The sequence below is a fragment of the Eretmochelys imbricata genome, chromosome 28 (genome assembly GCF_965152235.1).
Source record: "Eretmochelys imbricata isolate rEreImb1 chromosome 28, rEreImb1.hap1, whole genome shotgun sequence".
Classification (NCBI taxonomy): domain Eukaryota; kingdom Metazoa; phylum Chordata; order Testudines; family Cheloniidae; genus Eretmochelys; species Eretmochelys imbricata.
Window position 1 is genome coordinate 5,159,673 of NC_135599.1, and position 25,552 is coordinate 5,185,224.

Consider the following 25,552-nt stretch of genomic DNA (forward strand, 5'->3'; position numbering starts at 1 on the left):
CACAGACCCCAGAGGGGAGCCGCAGCTGCTCCTCCGAGAAACCCGACACGAGGCAGCGCCTGGGGGCGGGGCCTGGAGCAGACGGGGGGGCAGCGCAAGGGGGCGGGGCAGCGTCTGGGGGCGGGGCTTGGAGCAGACCAGGCGCTGCCTCGTGTCGGATCTGTAGGAGGAGCACCTGCGGCTCCCTTCCGGGGTCTGTGTGGGGTGGGGCTTGTCATTAACCCCCCCGTGCCCGGCCGGGGGGGGGCTTTGTCCAGCTGGGACCCGCCCCGGTGAGTGGGAGACCCCGCGGGGGGAGCGCTGGGCGGGGGAGGGCAGGAAAGTGACTCTCTGCCCCCCACCTGCCCATCCCCCACTGCCGCTCCCCCTCCCCGCCCCCAGGGAGCCCTCCAGCTCCCCCCCCCGCCCCCTTCAGTCAGCCCCTCAGAGGGCTCGCTGCTGCCCAAGTGAACGGGGGCGGTGGGGGGGGGACAATCACTCTCTGTTTATGTATTGGACAGGCTGGATTTTATATCACAAACGGTCCCCCTTTTCCAGCTCGTTCTTTAATAGCCACATAAAAGCCCCCCCGGTCTTGGCGTTTATCCCATGTTCTCAGTTGCGTAGTTTGTGACACGTTTTCTCTGTACGTCTCAAAGATTGATAAAAAAGTTTGCCCCACTTTTACTCTAGTTATCTACTTCTAATTGAATATGCCCCTGAGAGCTTTCCCTGTCTCTGTAATTATAAATTACGACGAAAATCTCAGATTTACACCTTTTCTCAGATTCCTGAATATAGATCTAAAACGTTTGCCAACGTTGCCCATTTCCGCTCTATTTATTGACCAAATAGTGGTGGGAAATACGCTCAGCTTTTACCTCCTATCAACAACTGCTATAAAATCCCTCTCATTTTGTGCAGCTGGGGGCCTGTTGGCTGCAGACCAGTGGTGGTGGGGGTCTCTTGGGCAGGTGGGGCAGGGGATTAGACGCTGCCTGGTGCTGTGCCAGGGGCTCTGTCTGGGATTGCCCAGCTGGCTCCTGGGACCATTGCCATGCCCAGTGCAGAGAGCTGTGGTGGGGCGGTCCCTGGCGCAGAGTGAGGGGTCCTCCTGTAAAGTGTCGGGGATCCTGCAGGTTAGAGGAGGGGGTCCCAGGCAAATGGCCTGGCAGATCCTGGTGGAGGGCAGGTGGGGGTCATAGGCAGGCAATGGAGAAATCCCAGGCAGGCAGTGAAGGAGTAAAAATAACTGTACACAAACAGCCCCCCACCCCATTTCTCCTGCCATTTGCAGGAGCAAATCCAGCCATGGGGGAGCAAACAACCCAGGAATGAGAGTTTCCTAGCAGACAGGCATGGAGAGGGCCCAGGGAAAAGGAGATAGTGAGACTGACAGGGTCCGTGGGATAAAAGAGTTTTGAAAGAGATTTCCAGCTCTCTCATCTGCCCAGACAGATGTATTACTGCACTGTGGGGAGAATCACTTTCCTGTGGACAAGAGGAGGATGAGAGAGAGGAAAACCCAGTTCCTGACTCCATGTCCCTCCTGCTGGGGTGTGGCTGCCGTGGGGTCAGTGTCAGAGGGAATCCTCGAAAGGGACTCCTTTGGTTCTGCTTTTTTCTAGGATTGCGTTCAGAGACTTTGTTTTGGAATGCGGGAGCGAGAAAGGAGGTTAAAAGTGTGTCTGTGGGTTTAGCCTGGCAGGAGGGGCCAGGTCTCTGCTGTAATCCAGAGATTGAGCATTTTCTTAGCACGGCAGAATCTCGGATCTCGCTCTGCAAGGAAAGAGCCTGGGGGAAGCGTGATGTGAAATGAACTAATGCCCGTTCCTAAACTTCCACAACAGCCCTTCTTGCCCGGCCAGGTTGCAGAACGACGCTCATGTTTCTTTCCGGTTCATCCCGTCCTCCCATGGGACAAGGGAGCGACATGGCTGCAGAGGAGCCAGCTCAGGTAGGGATTATTGTCGGGGGTTCTGATCTGTTCCTGCAGGAGGGAGAGGGACAGCAAATACACAGGAGAGGGGAAGGTTTGCACCGTCTGGTTTGGAGGTTGGAGCGGGGCAGGAAATGCACAGGGTGGAGAAAGGGAGGAGGCCAGGGGGTGGCAGACCTGCTGGGAGTTGTTTAATAAGTGGCCCTAGATTCTAGGAAGAGACCCATGAGGTTCGGAGGTGGAAATGCTCCAAACTGGTGAACAGAAAATAACCTACCTAGATGGGGCTGGGAAAAAGGAGTAGACTCCTCGTGCTGGAGCCTGACCCAACTAACCATCGGGTGCCTTGAAATACGAAGGGGGAAGCCACCAGTCAGGCTTAGGGGAGATTCCCCTGCTTCATATCCAGCTCTAGGAGTGGCTAAGTCATTATGCAAGGTAACCTATTTCCCCTTGTTTTTTCCTGCCCCCCTCCCCCGACGTTCTTGTTAAACCCTGGATTTGTGCTGGAAATGGGCCACCTTCATTATCATACACATTGTAAGGAGAGTGATGACTTTAGATAAGCTATTACCAGCAGGAGAGTGGGGTGGGAGGAGGTATTTTTTTCATGATTTGTGTGTATATAAAAAGCTCTTCTACACTTTCCACAGTTTGCATCCGATGAAGTGAGCTGTAGCTCACGGAAGCTTATGCTCACATAAATTGGATAGTCTCTAAGGTGCCACAAGTCCTCCTTTTCTTTTCACAAGGAGGAGGGTGTTGGGCTTCCTACAAGAGATCTCTCCCTCGACACTGCTCGGGGCAGCATCTCCGGTATCAGTCTGTGTCTAGTAGGTGTGTGATGGATCTGCTGGGAGAGAGGAGGGGTGTCTCTTCGCCCCTTCACCCTGGTGTTTCCTGTGTGCTCTGAGCGGGGTGGGGGTGGAACTCTGTTGACTGCGGTCCACCCAGAGTTTCCCTTTGATTGGCTCCTCTCCCCCACGAATAGTGGGGCTGTGAGTGGGGCAGCAGGTCCTGAGTGTGGGGCTCTTGCTCTTTCAGGGGCCGGTGACCTTCGAGGAGGTGGCTGTGTATTTCACCAGGGAAGAGTGGGCTCTGCTGGACCCCGCTCAGAGAGCTCTCTACAGAGACGTCATGCAGGAGACCTATGAGACTGTGACCTCGCTGGGTAAGGGTTCCTGTCCCCTCGGTTCTTGGAGGGGGAACGGAAGAGATGAGGTTCATGCCACCCCCACAATGCCACCTCTGCTCTGTCCTGTTCCAGCATCACCCCAGCATGCCAGTGACACACACACGACCAGAGACCCTCCCCTGCTGCTGAACGCTGTGGGAAGAGAGCACAGGAGCAGAATCGCACAGTGTGAAATATCTCCTGTTTGCACAAGTAAAACGGGGGGTTAGGTCCAGCATAACGAACAGAAGCTTCCTACCCCTGGCCTTCTCTCAAACCCTGAGCCTTCTCCACCCAGACCAGAATGTGCTTGGGGTGTAAGAAGCAGGCTGCTGGGGTCAGAGCGGCTGGTCCAGGGTTACTGATCACACAGACCTTGAATGGTGGCTGGGGGAATCCAGACAAGGGAGCTCCAGCAGCAGAGCATTGAAACTCAGCCAGGATTACAGATGACACAACTCCTCACTGCTCCGGATTGCCCCGTGCATGGGACAATGGCCTCGGTTGCTGGTGAAAATCCTTGAGACCTGGAGAGTTGCTCCCCCCATCCCCATGTGCAATAGCCACAATCTCTCTTCTCTGCAGACTTGGTTTTTTGAGTCCCTCATTCCTGAAGTCACATGACCCCGATTCTTATTTTTCACATTCTGCTTTTCTAGACTATTTAGAGTCTGTTGCTTCTGAATGATAGTTTCTAATTTCCCAGTGTTCTCCACACCCAGGGATTTTCCTACTCCCTCCCATTGCACTGGACTCATTAGATTCCCTAGTATTTAAGAACGGCCACACTGGGACAGACCAAAGGTCCATCTAGCCCAGTGTCCTGTCTTCCGACAGTGACCAGCGCCGGGTGTCCCAGAGGGAATGAACAGAACAGGGAATCATGGAGTGATTCATCTCCTGTCACCCATTCACAGCTTATGACAAACAGAAGTTAGGGACACCATCCCTGCCCATCCTGGCTAATAACCATTCACGGACCTGTCCTCAATAGATTTCTCATGGTGTTTTTTGTTTTTTTTTTTGTAACCCTATTCTAATCTTGGCCTTCACAACGTCCTCTGGCAAGGAGTTCTCCAGGTTGACTGTGCATTGTGTGAAGAAATACTTCCTTTTGTTTCTTATAAACCTGCTGCCTATTAATTTGATTGGGTGATTCCTAGTCCTTGTGTTCTGAGAAGGAGTAAATGACACGTCCTTATTTACTTTCTCCACGGCAGTTTTGATTTTAGAGACCTCTCTCATATCCCCCCTTTGTCTCTTTTCCAAGCTGAATAGTCCCGGTCTTTTTAATCTTTCCCCGTACAGAAGAGTTTCATACCTGTAATCATTTGGGTTGCCCTTTTCTGAACCTTTTCCAATTCCAATATATCTTTTTTTGAGATGGGGCAACCACATCTGCAGGCAGTATTCGAGATGTGGGTGTACCATGGGTTTATATAGAGGCGATATGATATTTTCTGTCTTCTTATCTATCCATTTCGGAATGATTCCCAACATTCTCTTTGCTTTTTGACTGCCGTGGCACACTGAGTTGATGTTTTCAGAGAAGTGTGCCCAGTGACTCCAAGATCCCTCTGTTGAGTGGAAACAGCTCATTTAGAGCCCATCATTTTATATGTGTAGTTGGGATTATGTTTTCCAATGGGCTGCAATATGGTGCTATCCTGACACCTAGTACTGCTGAGATCCTGCATTCAGTGATATCCCTGCCCTTCCTGTTCCCGTTCTCATAAAAGAAGAAGAGCATCCAAATGCGTGTTTCCCTTCATTCCCTCAGCGGTCCTCATGGGAATCCCTGATGGGTTCCAAAGTGTATTAAAACCTTTCTTAAAGGGTTACCTCTTGGTGGTTATCAGGTCCTGTGAGTTTGTAGCCCAGAAAGACCCCCCTCAGTCAGCTCAAACTCAGCTGTTTATCCCCCAAAAGTCTGTCGTCTTCAGTCTCCTGAATGAGGGGAAATCCATCCCTACCCCTTTCTGCGTTGGGTAAAGCTTCAAAAGGTGGAGCTCTGCATAACCAGCCTTGAGATCTGGCATTCATCACCCTGTAGTGATACCAGCTTGCACAGGAAACCCATCCTGCAGCCCTTCCTGGTGTCATGTGGCGCATCTCAGCATCATAGTCTGTGAAGAATTCATGCTTTCAAGGGCTGGCTTAGATATACAGATAACAGTCATAATTAGGGCAAGAGTTTGCAGGCAATGAAAAGAGAGTAATTGAGAAACGTGAGCAATATCGAATCCTTTAAAGCCTGAAAGTGCCTTGGGGGGAGGGGACAGGAGCCGGCTGTGTGGGGGCGGTGGGGCTCAGATACTGGACATTGAGAGCCTAGAGCCAGCTGTGCGCTGGAGAGACGGGGCATGAACCAGCTGTGTACAGGGCAGATGAGCAGGGGAGAGGTGCTGTGGACACGGCCGCGAGCAGCTGTGAGTGCCGTCCTCTCTGCAGCATGATGAGAGAGCCTGGCGTCCCACTGCTGATCCCAGACTTGTATGAGGAGGGAAGAAATTGGCATCAAGTCTCAACCGCAGCCAGCCTGTGCCCTGGGGAGGAGACGGGTGTCTCCAGGGAGAAATCTGGGGGATTGTGACCCTGCATGCCCCACCCACCCTCTGATCAGCAATTCCGGATATTAACGGTGATTCCACAAACAAAGAGTAATTTTGGGAAAAAATGCAGTCCTAGCGACAATTTCCGGAAAACACTGGCCCTGGTTGTAACATTAAATCCGATAGTCTCAAGATCTAGGCCTGTGTTGATCAGATCTGCCACTCTGCCTTCACGGAGTTCACTCTGCTGGTGGGTTCTACCCCTTCCCCCATTCTGTGTCTGCCTTGTCTATTTAGATTGAAACTTCTTCAGGACACAGGCCATCAACGCTTCTCGGTTTGTACTGTGCCTAGCAAAATGAGGACCCACTGTTAGTTGGCCCTTAGGCACTAAGGTAATGAATATGATTGATAATAATCATCTCCTGGCACTTTGAGCCAAGGAAGCCGGCCTTGGGACGTTACTACTTAAAAGTGAGCTGGGCTTAAAAGCATGGAATATTCTTTGTGACAAGTATCCCACAAATTCCACTGACCTCCCTTGTTTTCTTTGCCTTGAGCAGGGTTTCCAGTTTCCAGAACTGATGTGATCTCGCAGCTGGAACGAGGGGAGGAGCCGTGCGTCCCAGACCTTCATGGCTCTAAGAAAAAAGTGCTCCCGAGAGCTGCCTGCATAGGTGAGGCATTGGTTAAACCAACCCCAAAACTGTCGGTGAATACAGGAAACATTTGGGATGCCCTACAAAGACCTTGTGAGCTCTCCAAGTTCAGGATTGTTCCCTGCAGATGTGGAATCGTTAGGCAGAGGTCACTCATGGCTTCCCACCTATCCTGACTGACAACTGGCAGCAGGTCCCTCCCCAATCTCGCTGTCCCCTGAGATTTCATCTGAGATACGGACCTAGAACTGATCCCTTCCTTTCTCTCCTCTGGGGAAGGTTTAAGGGAAAATCGGCTCCTGATAGGTTTGATCTGTCCTGTACACATTTTGGTTCCTTCATCCCTTTTTCCATTCTTCTCTCTGAGATTTCCTTTCTCTCTGGCGCAGGCAGAGACTTACGTCTGGATTCTCTTGGTCTCCCGTCAGGTGCTGGGATGGTGAGTGAAAACGAGGAGGAACCCGAGCAGGAAGATGCTGAGCGAGTAGAAGCCCATGGGATGTTGTCAGGAAGGTCCAAAGGGAATGATTCTGGGAGCTGTGCACGCCCAGAAAAAACAAAAGCCTGTGAGAGTCAGCAGAGGCCAGAGGAAAACTTCGGTAGCCAGTCAGACCTTATTCCACGTGAGAGAATGAACTTGGAAGGAACACGCTACACATGCCTCGAGTGTGGGAAAAGCTTCAAAGGGAGCTCGGACCTTCTCACACATCAGAGAATCCACACGGGTGAGAAACCTTACGCATGCTGTGTGTGTGGGAAATGCTTCACGCAGAGCTCGCATCTCATTGCACATAAGAGAATCCACATAGATGAGAAACCTTATGGCTGCCCTGAGTGTGGGAAACACTTCAAGCAGAGCTCACACCTTATTACACATCACAAAATCCACACGGGTGAGAAACCTTATGGATGCCCTGAGTGTGGGAAACACTTCAAGCAGAGCTCACACCTGATTAGACATTGGAAAATCCACACGGGTGAGAAACCTTATGGATGCCCTGAGTGTGGGAAACACTTCAAGCAGAGCTCACACCTTATTACACATCGGAAAATCCACATGGGTGAGAAACCTCACGGATGCCCTGAGTGTGGGAAACACTTCAAGCAGAGCTCACACCTTATTACACATCAGGAAATCCACACGGGTGAGAAACCTTACGGATGCCCTGAGTGTGGGAAACACTTCAAGCAGAGCTCACACCTGATTAGACATCGGAAAATCCACACGGGTGAGAAACCTTATGGATGCCCTGAGTGTGGGAAGCACTTCATTGACAGTTCATCCCTCCTCTCACATCAGCGAATCCACACAGGGGAGAGGCCCTACACATGCTCTGAGTGTGGGAAAAGCTTCAATCGGAGCTCAAACCTGATCACACATCAGCGAATCCACACGGGAGACACACCCTACAAATGCTCTGAGTGTGGGAAAAGCTTCAATCAGAGCTCTACCCTAATCACACATCAGAGAACGCACACAGGAGAGACCCCCTACATGTGCTCTGAGTGCAGGAAAAGCTTTAATCGGAGCTCTGTACTGACCGCACATAGAAGAATCCACACAGGTGAGAAGCCTTATGGATGCTCTGAGTGTGGGAAACGCTTCAATCGGAGCTCATACTTTATCATACATCGGCGAATCCATACGGGTGAGAAACCTTATGGATGCCGTGAGTGTGGCAAACACTTCAATCAAAGCTCAGCCCTTATCACACATCAGCGAATCCACACAGGAGAGAGGCCCTACACGTGCTCTGAGTGTGGGAAAAGTTTCAATCGGAGCTCAAACCTGATCACACATCAGCGAATCCACACGGGAGACACACCTTACACATGCTCTGAGTGTGGGAGAAGCTTCAATCAGCGCTCAACCCTTATTAGACATCAGAAAATCCACATGGGAGTGATCAAATGCCTTGACTAGGGCTGGCCAAAGGTTTTTTTTTTCTTTTAAATCACATTTGATAATTCCCACTTAGTGATCTGTGCCCCATCTTCACCGTGGTTACTCAGCTCCCCCAGATGAGTTGCCTGCTCCTGCCTTTTGCAGCTCACCCTTCTTTGGGGTCAGTCCTGTGATGTTTTCTATCAACTCCTTTCCTTTTGGGTCAAAGGAGCGTGTGTCCCTCCAGCCAGGAATGTTCATCAGCTCCAGGTGGGGGAGAGAGGTTTGTTCCCAACAAGCTACACTGAGGCAAAAACTACCCGTGCCTTACATCCACTAGGACTGTACATGGCGTTGGCTGCTCAAGTTAGTGATCTTGGTGTTAAAAGACAATTACAGTTGTCGTGCAGATGCAGCCGAGGTGCAGTGGTTGGCATTAGCTTTCCCCTTGATCTGACCTAAACTCCATCACATGTCCTAGTCTAAACAAAGCCTGAGCATCACAGTTATACTGTTCCCCCATTTAAAAACAATTGTTAGTCATCAAGTTCCCCCACCAGGATCATATTGTTTCATTCCCAGTTGTCACAGTTCATCAGAGCGTTGTTGCTTCAGGTTTTCCTGAAGACAGATATTTTCACGACCGTTTTCCTCCCTTAAAATATATTGAAGTATAACAAAGAGCAGGAATAGGGAAGGGATAGGAAAAAATGTCTTTTCCCTTCCGTAACAACAGAAGAACATAGGGTAAATCAGAGGGATTCTCCATCACCATCTCTATCCCCCTGTTCTTCAATTGGTAAGGTCAATATTTCCCAAAGGGGCTGGGAAGAGGATTCTCTAGTAAATGATTTGGAACTAAGCAAAAGACCCATTCATTTGCCTCCCAAAGCAGTTGTGGCCCATGCCCTGCAGGAGGTTGCTCCTGAAGATCTTCCCTTCCTAATCAGGTGCATGTTGCCTCTTATTTGGGAAATGCAATCCCTTCCTAGGTAGAGATGGGAAAAATGGAAGTGACATTTCTGTTCAGCTCCCTCCTGGGAGATGCTGTAAATGTGTAGGAAATGACATCCATGAGGAATGTGATAGAGCTGCAGAAAGACACCCATTTTGAGTAGATACCTGACATTTGGTGTCTTAGAGGGATTCTAAGCCGCACCTGAATGTAGTCCCTTATTTAAATCTGTGCCACCAGATTAAAGAAACAAAAGGGCATATTTGGGGGAGTTATACCTCAGTATCGCTACTGGTATGTTGTGTGGTTGGTGAAGAATTCTACGCTAGAGCCGTGTAAAATTGCTACAACTAAGGTCAAAGATTTGACAAGAACTCAGGTAGAAATGAGAAGTTTTAGTGGTTGATTTTCACCCCAGAGATGGACGCTATGGTGACCTGTGGCCAAGGTAAACTGTTTTTAGAATTGCTCACACTTCTAAGGGATGCCATGATGAAACTGGGAACAACTGTCTTTTACCATTTGGATCCCAAGTTTCCTGAAGCACAGAGAGAAACAGCTGATTCCTTCAGAGCCATGCCATGCCTATGGGTCCCAAACTGGCTGCCTTGCTGGACAAGAAGCACTTCCGTGTTGGTTAAATGATGGTAGCCAATGAGGGAATGTAAGAGATTCCAAGTTCAGACTGCAGGATACATGAATGCTGAGTCCAGAGTCTGTGGTTTGGTCGTGATGCATGATAGAAAGGGGCCATGACAGGGACACACTGCCGTGCGGGGCCAAAGTTGAAGGAGCTGTGACACGCCTACCACAAGGTGCAGGAGGCAAACTGCTGCTCCATATTGGGGGCTAACTAACCCCAGCATCACGGCAAGAATCTACCTAGCAGCTGGAGAAAAAATATGTATGAGAGTCAAAGACACCCCCACGTGGCCTGTCTCTTCCCCAATCTCAACACCTGGAAGATTGTCTGGAAGACTCAGAATTTGAACTGCGGAGATTGGTCCCAGGCTGAGAGGGAATTCAGTCTGTGTATTAAGAACTCAACATGGCCTGGAGCAACCAGTGGGTGAGAAAAGCTGTTTGATCCAATTCTTGCTTAGTATATTCAAATTAGAGTTTAGACTGGGAGTCTGTTTTCATTTGTTATGTAACCACTTTTGACCTCTGTGACCAATACTTATACTCAGTTAAAATCTAACTTTCTGTAGTTAATAAACTTATTTTACTATTTTATACTTACTCCTGAGTTTGTCCAAAGTGCTTGGGAAAGTTGCTCACATGACAAAGGCTGGTTCATGTCCCCTTTATTTTTGATGAAGTGGCGAACTAATTAATGAGCTTACACTTTTCAAGAGAAGGCCGTGAGCCGTGTAAGATGGTACATTTCTGAGGTGCAAGGCTGAGAGCTGGGGAGATATGCTGGTGTCTCTGTATAATTGAGGAGTGGTTTATAGAGCATTCATGCAACTGAGTTGGGTGCTTTGCTGCATGTTGTTGGCCAAATGATCATAGAATCTTAGGATATCGGGGTTGGAAGGGACCTCAGGAGGTATCTAGTCCAACCCCCTGCCCAGAGGAGGACCAATCCCCAACTAAATCATCCCAGCCAGGGCTTTGTCAAGCCTGATCTTAAAAACTTCTAAGGAAGGAGATTCCACCACTTCCAAGGTAACCCATTCCAGTGTTTCACCACCCTCCTAGTGAAAAAGTTTTTCCTAATATCCAACCTAAATCTCCCCCACTGCAACTTGACCATTACTCCTTGTCCTGTCATCTGCTGTCACTGAGAATAGTCTAGATCCGTCCTCTTTGGATCCACCTTCATTTAGTTCAAAGCAGCTATGACATCCCCCCTCATTCTTCTCTTTTGTAGAGTAAACAATCCCAGTTCCCTCAGCCTCTCCTCATAAGGCATGTGTTCCAGACCCCGAATCATTTTTGTTGCCTTTCGCTGGACTCTTTCCAATTTCTCCACATCCTTCTTGTAGTGTGGGGCCCAAAACTGGACACAGTACTCCAGATGAGGCCTCACCAGTGTCGAATTGAGGGGAAGGATCACATCCCTCGATCTGCTGGCAATGCCCCTACTTATACACCCCAAAATGGGACTTATACACCCCAGTCGTCTGGGACTTCCCCCGATCACCATGAGTTTTCAAAGATATTGGACAATGGCTCTGCAATTACATCCGCCAACTCCTTTAGCCCTCTCGGATGCAACGCATCCGGCCCCATGGACTTGTGCTCGTCCAGCTTTTCTAAATAGTCCCGAACCACTTCTTTCTCCACAGAGGGCTGGTCATCTCCCCGCCATGCTGTGCTACCCAGGGCAGCAGTCTGGGAGCTGAGCTTGTTCGTGAAGACAGGCAAAAAAAGCATTGAGTACATTAGATTTTTTCACATCCTCTGTCACTAGGGTGCCTCCCTCATTCAGTAAGGGGCCCACACTTTCCTTGGCTTTCTCCTTGTTGCCAACATACCTGAAGAAAGCCTTCTTGTTACTCTTAACATCTCTTGCTAGCTACAACTCCAGGTGTGATTTGGCCTTCCTGATTTCACTCCTGCATGCCCAAGCAATATTTTTATACTCATCCCTGGTCATTTGTCCAATCTTCCACTTCTTGTAAGCTTCTTTTTTGTATTTAAGATCAGCAAGGATTTCCCTGTTAAGCTACAGTAATGTCCCGAGCTCCCCAAGTCCCATTGACAGCTGAGCTCTTCCTGCCCATTGAGCCCAGCAGAGACAGTGGGTGAGGGGTGAGTTTGTACCCAAATAACTGACAGAGCCAAGCAAAGAGCAAAGAAATGTTTCCTTCAGTCACTAGGTCTCTGTTTCTGTGGCTCACTCTCTCTCCCCTTCTCTGATAACGAGCAACGCTAAGAGAGGAAGAGGTTCAAACATGTGCTAGGTGGTGGCTAGGGTGGAAACCAAATTGAAAACCATCACAAATTGAAAACCATCACAGAGCCCTCTACTGTGACACTGAGACGATCCCATTCTGACCTTTTACTGACACTTCTTTAATAACTAAAAAAAAGAACAGGAGGACTTGTGGCACCTTAGAGGCTAAGCTATTTATTTGAGCATAAGCTTTCGTGAGCTAGAGAATGCATCCGATGAAGTGAGCTGTAGCTCACGAAAGCTTATGCTCAAAGAAATTGCTTAGTCTCTAAGGTGCCACAAGTCCTCCTTTCCTTTTTGCAGATACAGACTAAGACGGCTGCTACTCTGAAACCTGTCGTCATTAATAATGGTTCCCCTGACGTACGTTGCTAAGATTATTTCAATAGCTCCTACACCGATACCTCCTGCCCCTTCTGGCTGGTTCATTGCGCTGTTTGGAACCTGCACCTAAAATTACACCCTCCCTGGGAGCAAGATTCAAAACTGCCCAAGGAAACCCCATTGGGTTTCAAGTGCCGCACAAGCAGGGAGGCAAAGGGACAGTACAGGGTCGCAGAGCTTCTCCTTTGTCCCAGGGAGAAGGATCTAGTGGGCTAGATTAGGGGGGCTAATAGTCATGACTCCTGGGTTCTATTCCTGGCTGTGGGAGGAAAGGGGTGTCAAGTGGATTAGAGTGTGTGGGGGGGAGCTAGGAGTCAAAGAAAAAACACCTCCCTTGTGTTCAGCTTCAATGCACATTGAACAAGAACATGGCTTCTCATGTCTTAGGTTCTGATGCCATCGTGTGGCCATTTCATTTCACTTCTTCTTGTGAAAAGGTTTGGGTGCCTTGCACAGACACGTTATTTCCTGGGGAGAGACGGAGAAGTGGAAGCTGCATGGATTTCATCCTCCGAAAAATAGATTAAAATAATCCCCAGACAGCTCAGGCCCACCCGTCCCCCCTCGCTGCTGCCAGTGAAGCTCAGTTCTGGGCCTGGTGTGCAGTAAATGTGGGGGAGATGCTGCCTGCCTGGACTTTTCGGGAGAAAAAGTCCAATACGATGCCATGCCTGGTGCAGGAGATGCAGATGTGTTGCTTGATTGTTTTTCTCATTTTAAATGTACTTGATCATTTCGATGGCAAAAAATCTTTGAAAAAGACCATGAAAAAAAGAAGAAACCATGAAAATACCCAAGGGAGAGAGGGGGTTTCTGAGAGCCGGGGCAGAGATGGAGATTTTCATTAAACGGGGACAGGGCAAAGCAGGGAGCAAAGGGGGAGGTTTTTTGTGCAGTTCTGTTTTTACCAGCCTCACATCCTGGAGTCCCTAATGTCCCAGCTTACCCGCAACGTGTGACCTTGAGACTCCTCCCCACTGCAAAAACTGCAGATCCCCCAGCACTCCTTAACCGAGTGTATCTCTGCACCCTGAGTCCAGGGCAGGCCCTCTTTCTCCCCCACATAGAGAAACTGGCCCTGCTGCAAAGTGACCCCTGAGAACCAGCAACCTCCAGGACAGAGGGTTTGGCCCTCAGAGCAGGGAATGTGTCCCCCATGCTGCCGTTAGGCCCCTGGAGGCTCTGGAAACAGGAGGGCTCTGAGCGTAACCCATCCCAAACAGCCCCCGTCTGGGGATGTAGCTCAGTGGTAGAGCACATGCTTTGCATGTATGAGGCCCTGGGTTCGATCCCCAGCATCTCCAAGTCTCTTTTCACCCTGCTGCTTTGCTCAGGCCCAGAGGGGATGTGGCCCAGCAGGAGTTTCAGTCCTGCTCAGTGCGGGGCAGGTGCCCATTGCACGGAAGGTCTGTGGGGGTTTCTGCTCCTAAGTCACTTTGGTACATTTAAGATTCCCACCCAAGGGGTGGCTTGGGACAGTAGCGGATGAGAAGGGGGAATCCTCCAGCCCTGGAGGGAAAGGTCCCGTCTGCCCAGACTGAGGGGCAAGGAGAGGGAGGGGCAGTCAGTGCTCAGAGAGGAGAGAGCTCAGTGATTTACACCCATCAGGGGACACTGTCTTTTTGAGGCGGGTGCAGCTGGCTTGGGATGGTGCTGATGATGGATAGAAAACAGGCTGGAGTCAAAGACAGATCTGACCACAGAAGGGGAAGGGGAAGGAGTCAAAGACAGATCTGACCACAGAAGGGGAAGGGGAAGGGCTTCTCCATAGAAGGTCCTGGGTGCTAAGATACCCCAGTTCTAGGTACCCTGGCCTTTCCCAGAGAGAAAAGACAAGGAGGGGCCCATCCCCCCGACAGTCATCCCATGGAGAAGAATCTGGTTGGGAGTGGGGTGAAGTTTCCCGCTGGACAAAGGGGAGCTGAAGTCCCCCAGCGTCCTGGAATTTAAGCAACCCAAGCTTCAGACCCTGCACGGATGGGGCCTGAGGGGCACCCGCAGAAGGTTGGGCTGGACAGGGGTGGCAGGTTTCTACAATTTTTGGTGGTTTCCAGAATGGGACCAAGTCCTGCCTCCCCGTCCACCTCCCCCCACATCTGCCTAAGGCTCTGGGAGGGAGTTTGGGTATGGGAGGGAGAGGGAAAGGGGTTGGGCTCTGGGAGGGAGTTTGGGTGTGGGCTGTGTGTTGCGGCAGGGGGTTGGGGTGCAGGAGGGAATGCAGGGTGCGGGGTCTGGGTTGGGGTTGGGGGTTGGGGTGCAGGAGGGGGTGCGGGCGCAGGCTCTGGGAGGAAGTTTGGGTGTGTGGTGTGGGCTCTGGGCTGGAGCAGGGGGTTAGGGTGTGGGGGGGGTGAGGGGTATAGGCTCTGGGAGGCAGTTTGGGTGCAGGTGTGGGGTCTTGGCTGGGGCAGGGTGTTGGGTGCAGGAATGGGTGGGGTGGCCAGGTTCTGGGAGAGAGTTCAGGTGCGGGCTCTGGGCTGGGGTTGGGGGTTGGGGTGCAGGAGGGGGTGCGGGCGCAGGCTCTGGGAGGAAGTTTGGGTGTGTGGTGTGGGCTCTGGGCTGGAGCAGGGGGTTAGGGTGTGGGACGGGGTGAGGAGTACAGGCTCTGGGAGGCAGTTTGGGTGCAGGTGTGGGGTCTTGGCTGGGGCAGGGTGTTGGGTGCAGGAATGGGTGGGGTGGCCAGGTTCTGTGAGGGAGTTCAGGTGCGGGCTATGGGCTGGGGGAGGGGGTTGGGGTGCGAGAGCAGGTGTGGGGGGAGGCCTGTGGGAGGAAGTTTGGGTGTGGGCTCTGGGCTGGGGGAGGGGGTTGGGGTGCAGGAGAGGGTGCAGGTCGGGCTCTGGGAGGGAGTTTGGGTGCAGGGGGTGGGCTCTGGGCTGGGGAAGAGGGTTGGGGTGCGAGAGCAGGTGTGGGGGGAGTCCTGTGGGAGGAAGTTTGGGTGCGGGATGTGGGTTGGGGTTGGGGGTTGGGGTGCAGGAGGGGGTGCGGGCGCAGGCTCTGGGAGGAAGTTTGGGTGTGGGGTGTGGGCTCTGGGCTGGGGCATGGGGGTAGGGTGCAGGAGGGAGTGCAGGGGGTGGACTCTGGGAGGAGGTTTGGGTGCAGGGGGTTGGGGTCTGGGCTGGGGCTTGGGGTGCGTGTGGCGGTTCAGTGATGAGACAGAACACAGCTTTATGCAAGCAAGCAGGCTGGTCAGCGGAGATGGGCTGTTCTGCCCCCCCGCCTTCCACCTTCTCCTTTTATTATATTTCTCCCCCTAAGCATTACACACTGCTACCCAAAGGAATGTATGACGTTGATTCATATACTTAGTTACCATCCTTTAGCTACTACAATCCTGGTTCTCAGGCCTTGAGCCCAGGCTAAGAAAGCCTCCCACAGTTGCTGTCCAAACAATCAAGTTCTCATGGTTCATATCTAGCCCTTGTCCTTGGATAGAGCAATGTGTGCATTGCTTCTACGAAACAGTCAGGGTGTGCCCCGCCTGCTTCCAGGTGGAATAGCTGAACATTAACCCTTCATCTCCCCGTTTTTTATGTATTGATATTTGGCCATCTCATGGTAGCCGTCAATTTCTTTTGTCATGCTATTTAACTCCCAGACAGACAAGGACATAACCTGGGGAGCTTTCCAGGGCAAAATTTTACAAAGTCTTAACAAGGAAGGAATACATTGTACACAGGAGCAGCAAAAAAATAAGCCCAATGATTACAAACACAGAATAACCAAAAGCTCAACATCTGCAATATAATCATCTAAAAGGGGTACACTTCTTTTACTACAATTGTAACCAGCAAAAGGCAATATAAGTGTCATTCTACTAAGACAGCAAAGGGTGCCATCACTTAAATTTGCAGGAATATAATTAAAGGTGCGTGAACCACAAGTAAAAACCCATCCTGATGGTAGGATGATATGGCCATAATTATATGAAACATTAACAGCATGGGAACAATTTAAAAGGGGTTGAGAAATTTTTCGACAGCCCAAGGGCACCTTTGTACTAGTGCAGTTAACTACACACGCACAGGTGACATTGTGAGCCCCTGGCGGGTACGGTGTGTGGAGGGATATAGCCGTGCGAGGCAGAATATAGTTGGCCGGGCCCCAATTAGCCATGCTAGAGTACTGGGAGGAAAGATACGCATAAGCAGAGAACAGTGTCTTATTCTCCATCTCCTCAAGGTGATGACATACTGGAATAAGGCATGTACCTAACAAATCTCCGGCTGCTACAGAATTAGATAAACAACAGTGGGTAACATTTGCTATTGAAGCCAATCTTTCCCATATGTTATATGTCATTCGGGTTTGTAACGGGGGAAGCACTTCCGAGCCAACCCCTACAGGAAATAGCAGGCACAAAAGGCACACAATCATCACAGAATTAGCAGTGATTTGGGCGAGAATCGCCACAAATAAAGTCTCAGGAGTCTCTGGCTGTTGATCTGCTGCCAGTCTTCGTTGGGCCGCGGCGACCAATGCTTTTACTGCTCCCCATGTCACGGGCTGGCTTGGGACGCTACGCCTCCTCCGTTTCCGTCCCACTGTTGTTGACCCGGGGGGCAACGCGGTCTCCTCCAAGGTCAGCTGAAACTCCGGTATGGGATTCAACAGTCCCTGGTGCCATGCCATGTTGTTTAAGTGCCGGTCGCACACACCGAGCTGGAACCCACAACGGTCCTGCAGGGAGAGACACAGCAGCATATCCCCGACCCCAAGTGATTAGAGGTACTGGGCCCAGCCACTGTGGATCGGGCAGCTGACGGTAAAAGACACGCGGTCTTTCCAGTACCTCAGATTTGTGAAAATGCCAATCCGCAGGGGTCTGCTGATCAGCATTCAGTGTTAAATTATTTAAAGTAAACAAGAGGATATGCATTTGTTGTTGAATGTCTCCTAAGGTTCGGAGACGCAGCTCCCCTTGTTTTAATTGTTTATCTAGCAAGGTTTTGAGTGTGCGATTGGCACGTTCAACAATGACTTGGCCCGTGGAATTATAAGGGATTCCGTGTTTAAGACGGACGTCCCAGCGGGCACAAAAGGTGGAGAGGGCTGCAGAGCAGTAGGCTGGGGTATTATCTGTTTTAATTTGGCAGGGGCGACCCATAACAAAAAAGCAGGCCAGCAAATGATGAATAACTTTGTTAGTGGCTTCCCCACGTTGTGGGGAAGCCCAAAAGAAAGCCTGAATAAGTATCAACAAAAACATGTAAAAACAAATAGGGGCGGAATTGTGGCACATGAGTAACATCCATCTGCCACAGCTGATTTGCTGCGGTACCTCGGGGGTTAACGGCATAAGAAAAAGTAGGAGCAGCAGCAGCACAGTGGGGGCAGGAAGGACCAATGGAACGTGCATGATCAGCAGGAATGTGAAACTGCCGGGCCAAAACAGAGGCAGACTGCTAAAAAAAGGCATGGCTTTCAATGGGGTCAAAAAAAAGGGAATTTACCTGACCACGCAACGCGCGACCGGCGTGTGCAGTGCCCTCAGCGAGTGGCCCAGGCAGAGGGGTATGACTGCGAATATGAGCAACAAAATAAGGGAAATGACAAATGGCAAAAAGGTGCTGCAAAAACAAAAACAGGCGAAGGAGGTCTGCATCAACCTGAGGGGTAATGAGGGCAAGGGGTAAATGATCAATTACCTAATAAACATAATGGGTATCCACAATTAAATTAAAGGGACAAACAGCAAAAGATTGAAAGGCCAAAATAACAGCAGCTAATTCTGAGGGCAAAGGGGGATGGTGAAAAAACAACCTTTTAAATCTAACACACAAAGTTGATTGGTTTGAGGAATTAAATTTGGATTTGGTAAGCCAAATTGCAAGGGGCCCATAGGTTGGATGCGTTTATTTATTTCCCTTAAATCATGTAACAGCCGCCAAGCACCCGATTTTTTCTTAATAACAAACACCGGGGTGTTCCAGGGACTAGTGGAGCTCTCCAGTCGCTGTGCTTGCAAATGCTGCTGCACAAGCGAATGAAGTGCTTTTAGCTTTTTTAGAGGGAGGGGCCACTGGTCAATCCATACGGGCTCTAAGGATTGCCATACCAAGGGTAAGGCGGAGGGCACGGTGGGTGAGGGAGGGTTTTGGGCCATCAGATGTTAATATCGAGGGTGGTGTCTAACTTTGTAAGTAAATCACGGCCCCAAATATTGAGGTGGACAGGGAGCACAAAAGGGCGGATAGTAGCAAGGGTACAGCCTCCCGGTTTAGAGACCGTGACCCAAGACAAACTTTGGCGCCCGGGTTTACTACCCCCGATCCCCCACAATTCTCTAGAAGGAACCGTAGGCCAACTAACCGGCCACTCCAGATCACGAATCACCGTAAAGTCAGCTCCAGTGTCCACCAGCCCTGTAAAAGGAACATCATTTAAGAGAAGTGTTAACTGAGGTTTCGAGGGGCGGACTGACATTGTCAGAGCAACAAGTGGAGAAGACGCACTGTGAGACGGCAAGTGAGACAACGTTGATCCAAAGCCACCTCCGCCCCGAGTTCGATCCTCGGCAGCTGGCACCTGATAGGGGACTAAAATCAATTGTGCAATTGACCGTCCACGCGGGAGCGACTGTGGAAGATGAGTCCACACCTGAACCTTAATAATGCCAGTGTAATCAGCATCAATGACCCCTGGAATGACAAAAAAGCCCTGTTTCCCAGCATGTGAACGAGGGAGAACAAGACCTACAAAGCCGGCAGGGAGAGGTCCCGTCACCTGTGTAGGTATGGCACAGACCTCCCCTGGCAGCCGAAAGTCAGTGTCCTCCTGCATGATCAAATCAAGCCCTGCACTTCCAGCAGTCGCCGCCCTCACAGAGTCTACGGATTCCAAGGCAGAGGAGCTATTGTCTGAGTAGGAAACACCCCCATTTGGCCCTGGGTTCGGGGGGGACCCGTCGCGCGGTTTCCCGACCCGCTACGACACTGATTAGCCCAGTGATAACCTTTCCCACACTTGGGGCACTTCTTTGAGGGTCGGGCTGGTGCCTTAAATGAGCGGCACTCCCGCTGAAAGTGACCCTCCTTACCACAGCGGTAACAGCGCTTCCCCTCCTTCCCAGTTTTTCTGAGGGCGGCAGCCAGAACTCCAGCCTTGTGGGCTTGTGTGCCGATGTTCTGGCACGCCCGCAGCATGTCTGAGAGCTCTAAAATACCAGAGGCTTGCGCTGCCTGGAGAGCACGGCGGCAATCCTCGTTTGCATTTTCAACTGCCAATTTTAACAGGAGCTCGTGAGCTGCCTCAGTGTTATCCACCTGTCGGAGGATAGCCTCCTGCAATCTGTTGGTAAAATCCAAAAAGGACTCTGAGGCACCCTGACGGATACTGACAAAGCTTTTGGTAGGCTTGCCTGAATCCGGGACCTTCTTGAAAGCATGCTGGGCACAGGTGGTGTCAAGGTTCCTCCCCCACTCTGAACTCTAGGGTACAGATGTGGGGACCTGCATGAAAAACCTCCTAAGCTTATCTTTACCAGCTTAGGTCAAAACTTCCCCAAGGTACAAAGTATTCCACCCGTGGTCCTTGGAATGGCCGCTACCACCACCAAACTAATACTGGTTACTGGGGAAGAGCTGTTTGGACGCGTCTTTCCCCCCAAAATACTTCCCAAAACCCTGCACCCCACTTCCTGGACAAGGTTTGGTAAAAAGCCTCACCAATTTGCCTAGGTGACTACAGACCCAGACCCTTGGATCTTAAGAACAATGAACAATCCTCCCAACACTTGCACCCCCCCTTTCCTGGGAAATGTTGGATAAAAAGCCTCACCAATTTGCATAGGTGACCACAGACCCAAACCCTTGGATCTGAGAACAATGAAAAAGCATTCAGTTTTTTACAAGAAGACTTTTAATAGAAAATAGAAGTAAATAGAAATAAAGAAATCCCCCCTGTAAAATCAGGATGGTAGATATCTTACAGGGTAATTAGATTAAAAAACATAGAGAACCCCTCTAGGCAAAACCTTAAGTTACAAAAAAGATACACAGACAGAAATAGTTATTCTATTCAGCACAATTCTTTTCTCAGCCATTTAAAGAAATCATAATCTAACACATACCTAGCTAGATTACTTACTAAAAGTTCTAAGACTCCATTCCTGGTCTATCCCTGGCCAAGCACAGCATACAGACAGACACAGACCCTTTGTTTCTCTCCCTCCTCCCAGCTTTTGAAAGTATCTTGTCCCCTCATTGGTCATTTTGGTCAGGTGCCAGGGAGGTTACCTTTAGCTTCTTAACCCTTTACAGGTGAGAGGAGCTTTCCCCTGGCCAGGAGGGATTTCAAAGGGGTTTACCCTTCCCTTTATATTTATGACAGGTGGAAATAATGGGGAAGACGGCCTGAGGGAGTTGAGACTGCATCTCAATAGTAGCAAACGGGCCCTCCCCTGCCAAATGCTCATAAATGATACCGCGCTCTCTATGAACCTGAGCTTGGCGTTCTGCCATCTGCCGATACTCACTAAGCCAAATAACATACTGACTGGGTGACAACATCATGCGCAGCAGCGTTTTCCAATCCTCAGGGATTAGGGAGTACCCAGTACCCATCCCTTCAATGAGACCACGCACAAAGGTGCTAGTCAGGCCAAATTCACGAATTGCTTTCTTTACCTCTCTAACCACCGAGTATGGCAAAGTGGTCCAGGTGCCCACGGGGTTGCCCTGGTCATCATTCTGCCAGGTCACCGGGCAAACGGAGACCAGATCAGCCAGCTCCTCCGCTGTAAGATCTGATCGAGCTTTCGCTGCGTGAACCATTTGTTGCACCAGCGAAAGCTTCTGAGCAGATGCAGATGACCCTCCGGGGGGCCCCATGGGGGGAGGGTGATCACACACCGGCTCCGGTGGGGAAGGCCAGGGAGGCGGTGGTAATAGAGGCCCTGGGGGCGAAGCAGGGAGAGGGGGGGCTGTGGGTACGGGAGAGGGTCTTTCCGAAGCGACACGCTGGGTTGCATCGCCAGGAGGGGGGATGGCTGCAGGAGCGGACGGGGGTGGCGAGATCGGCAGCCCCTCTGTTGGTGCTGGAGAGGGCCTTTCCGAGGCGACACGCTGTACCACGTCGCGGCAGAGGTGCCAGGCATGTAAAGCCTGCACGGGCGCCTGAGGCTCTTTGTGCAATGTCTGGCCCAATCGCTCCCAGTCCGCTAGCTTAAGGCTTCCGGCTTCAGGGTACCACGGGCACTGGGCACGCACCTCCTGCAGCAGGAGAGTAAGTGCTCGAGCCGGGCAGTCATGCTGAGCCTAACGCAGCAAATACTGCAGCTCACTGCGGTGTTGCACTTGCAAAGCAGAGAGGGAGCTTCCCATCCTTACCACAATGAAAAATACTCACCGGAATCCGTGAAGCGGATGAGTGACGCGTCTGAAACCCTTGCCGGGCGAGGTGAGTGCTGAGGGCCCCACGTTTGGGCGCCAGTTGTGGCGATTCAGTGATGAGACAGAACACAGCTTTATCCAAGCAAGCAGGCTGGTCAGCGGAGATGGGCTGTTCTGCCCCCCGCCTTCCACCTTCTCCTTTTATTATATTTCTCCCCCTAAGCATTACACACTGCTACCCAAAGGAATGTATGACGTTGATTCATATACTTAGTTACCATCCTTTAGCTACTACAATCCTGGTTCTCAGGCCTTGAGCCCAGGCTAAGAAAGCCTCCCACAGTTGCTGTCCAAACAATCAAGTTCTCATGGTTCATATCTAGCCCTTCTCCTTGGATAGAGCAATGTGTGCATTGCTTCTACGAAACAGTCAGGGTGTGCCCTGCCTGCTTCCAGGTGGAATAGCTAAACATTAACCCTTCAGGGTGCGGGAGAGAGTGAGGGTGCAGCTCTTACCTCAGGCATCTCCCAAAAGCGACCCACACCCCTCTCTGGCAGCAGCTCCTAGGTGGGGGGTCTCTGCCCATCGCTGCCCACGGACACCACCCCAGCAGCTCCCATTGCCACAGATGGCAGAGTCGGCCCTCGGGGCGGGGGCAGCGTGTGGAGATCCCCCCACCCCCGGGGCTGCAGGGACGTGCCAGCCGCTTCCGAGACTGGCAGGCCACACGGAGTGTAAGCAGTGTCAGGGTGAGCCTCACCCTGACATCTGGTGGTGAGGTCTGGCAAGTTGTGGAAAAGAACTTCAGGGGCCGATCTCATTTGCATAGGCACACCCACCCCGCCTAGAACGAGGCCATAGCTGCCCAAATGGTCGCTTTGGCTGCTGTGGGATCCCCAGTGTCTCTGTTATTGGGGCAGAAAGAATAAATTGTTATTACCCTGATTATGGGAACTGTGCTGGGAACTGTACTTGGCCTTTTGTTATGATGGAGGGACTCACCATCAAGTAAGTAGCACTCGCTAGGCAAGGATCATGGGTTCCAAAACTCTGTGAATTGAGAGAGGTTGGGGGTAAGTCTTAATACTTGGTGGCATGGGTCCCTTAGTGAGGGCCTTACATGCTAATTTGCCCTTTCTTCTCTTTCCACTGTGGAATCTCAGAGCTAATCTTGATTGTATTAGAAGTCTAGTTACAGGCTGCTGAGCTCATTTCGGGCTAATGGTGTCCCAGCACTGAGGCTCCTCTCCTACAAGCTGATTTCACCAAAGAGCTGAACTGAGTAAGAGCCGAAATCACTGAGCGTTGTGTTAAGTAGTGGGGGAGCCTGAAGATCTATTGTGGAGAAGTTTGCGGGATGGCTGGAGTGCCTTGTGGACAGGCTGGTGGAGCAGTTCATGGGACGGCGGGAGCTGCTGGTGGGACGCGGAGCAGTTCGTGGGACGGCGGGAGCTGCTGGTGGGACGCGGAGCGGAGCTGAGTGAAGCAGTTTGTGGGGCGGCTGGTGGAGCGGAGGCCTGTGGAGCTGTGGGGTGGTCAGCTTCAGATCATGTAAGGTGCCTTTTACCCCCGCCCCCATCTCCACCCAGCTTGGGAGGTAAAGCTCTGCAGATAAACTTTTGAACTTTGGGGCTGCCCTGACCAGGGACAGAGACTTTTGGGTCATTGGACTTTTGGGATTTTGGGTGATTTGGGGTTGCTGGACTCAAGAACCAAAGGGAAAGGGCATGCCCCAATTTGCTTGGGGTGGGTTTTTTTTTGCTCGTGGGTTGTATTATGAATCCTGTTGGTGGTGTTTCCCCAACATAATGCCACATTGTTTCTCTCTGTTATTAAAAGGCTTTTTGCTACACTCAGACTAGGTGCTTGCGAGAGGGGAAGGATTGCCTCTGGGAGGCGCCCAGCGGGGGTGGTACATATTTGTCCCAGGTCACTGGGTGGGGGCTCGAGCCGGTTTGCATTGTGTTATTGGAATGGATCCCCTAGATATTGAACCCGGCCCTTGTTGCTGCCAACTCTGACGGGCAGAAGGGTTACACGGAGCGAGGGTGGGCAGGAAGCCGCCTTAGGCCCCTTGTGCTGCCGGTGATGGCGGTGGGGGTTCCCGGGCCCTTTTAAATTGCCCAGGGGCAGCAGGCGGGGCTGGGGGAGACACCGGCCCCCGGACTTCGGTGGAGCCAGGCCCCCGTGGTCTTATGTTGCTGGAGCATGGGCACCAGGGGCCCAGATGAGGCGCTTCCCCTGCGGCTGGAGGAGCATGGGTGCTAATCCACGTTTCGGCGGGTTGGTTTTTGGAAGGTTAAATGAAGGCAGCCTCTGCTCTGGGCTCGCCCAGTTTCAGGGCCTGACGCTGCTTTGCACAACGATGAATCTCGGAACAGGCCATCAATGAAATGACGGCAGAACCTGAGGAAGGAAAAGCCTCCGGGTTCGTCTGTGGGCCTTGAGGCTGAACGGGAGCCGTAGTTTGACTCGCTTTGTGGCTGCGGCCGGTAAAATGTCAGGACAAAGTCGTCCCAGTGATTGTGACACTGGGTTTGAGGCGGCTTTGGTCTTATTAAAATGTGACTAGCATGGAACACTTGTGTTTTTAAAGGTGACTTCGCCAAGCAATCCCAAGTTGTTCTTCCCAGAGCTGGGTGATGGTGGGCAGCAGGGGATCTCCCCAGTCTGTGGGGGAATCTCTCTGGGCCCCACTGTTAGTTCTCCAGCCTTTCTCCCCCTAACCACGCACACCCCTCCCCTCTCCATTATCAATGCTTTACAGCGACCCCTCCCTCCCCTTATGGGATACAGCCTCTCAGTGACCGAGACTGACTGGGGCTCCTCTGTGCATGGCTCCAATGGGGAAGGAAAGAGTCTGACGGGGGAGAGGAAGGAGACAGGCCGAAGGAGTCAAATGGGGCTAGACGAGAATAGAGGAGATTTTCTTCCTATTAAAATGGACTGGAGTCTCATTGCTGGAAAGCCACATCTTGAGTGAGGTTTGAACCGGCAGCCTTTCAATTGCCAGGCAAAGGTGCGAACCACAGAGACCGATCACAGCCTACTTCCCCACACTGTCCAAGGAGCCCCTGCAGGGGTGCAAGTGGTTAGTGCAAAGGGCAATATTGCTGGGGTTGTGAGTTCAAGCCTTCCCTGCAGCTCTGGTTTCTATTACCCCATGGAGCTTCCCCAGCTTGCTTGTCCTAATTCACATGGAAAGTGCCATGAGAGGAAGGTCTGAAATGTGGACCTTGGTGCAAAGCTTGGGACCCCCCACCAATGCTGCCATTAGCTCCGGGTGGGTTGCTCAGGGGCAGGGAGAATTGATTTCTTTGCTGCTGAGAAAGCTGCCAGGACAGGTCTGTGGGCACCAGAGCTCCCCGCTTCTTCCAGCACATGCCAGGCTCTGTCACTCCTGGAGGAGGGTCCTAGAATCATAGAAGATCAGGGTTGGAAGGGCCCTCAGGAGGTATCTAGACCAACCCCCTGCCCAGAGCAGGACCAACCCCAACTAAATCATCCCAGCCAGGGCTTTGTCATGCCTGACCTTAAAAACTTCTAAGGAAGGGGATTCCACAACTTCCCTAGGTAATGCATTCCAGTGTTTCGCCACCCTCCTAGGGAAAAAGTTTTTCCTAATATCCAACCTAAACCTCCCCCACTGCAACTTGAGACCATTCCTCCTTGTCCTGTCATCTGCTATCACTGAGAATAGTCTAGATCCATCCTCTTTGGGTCCACCTTTCAGGTAGTTAAAAGCAGCTATCAAATCCCCCTTCATTCTTCTCTTCCGTAGACTAAACAATCC

The 25,552-nt window shown here is 51.3% G+C and overlaps 2 protein-coding genes and 1 non-coding gene across 3 annotated transcripts in view; 2 read left to right on the forward strand and 1 right to left on the reverse strand.

Annotated features, from left to right (window-relative positions):
• Window positions 1–25,552, reverse strand: part of LOC144258216 (uncharacterized) — a 970,182-nt gene that overhangs the window by 511,806 nt on the left and 432,824 nt on the right. The window lies entirely within an intron of this gene.
• LOC144258302 (uncharacterized) lies at window positions 1,895–8,227 on the forward strand. Its single transcript, XM_077806778.1, has 6 exons — window positions 1,895–1,936; window positions 2,963–3,089; window positions 6,208–6,321; window positions 6,732–7,178; window positions 7,347–8,070; window positions 8,155–8,227. The coding sequence occupies exons 1-6, from the start codon at window positions 1,895–1,897 to the stop codon at window positions 8,225–8,227; spliced, it is 1,527 nt and encodes a 508-aa protein (XP_077662904.1).
• TRNAA-UGC (transfer RNA alanine (anticodon UGC)) lies at window positions 13,665–13,736 on the forward strand. Its single transcript has one exon. It is a non-coding gene; the product is annotated as a tRNA-Ala (tRNA).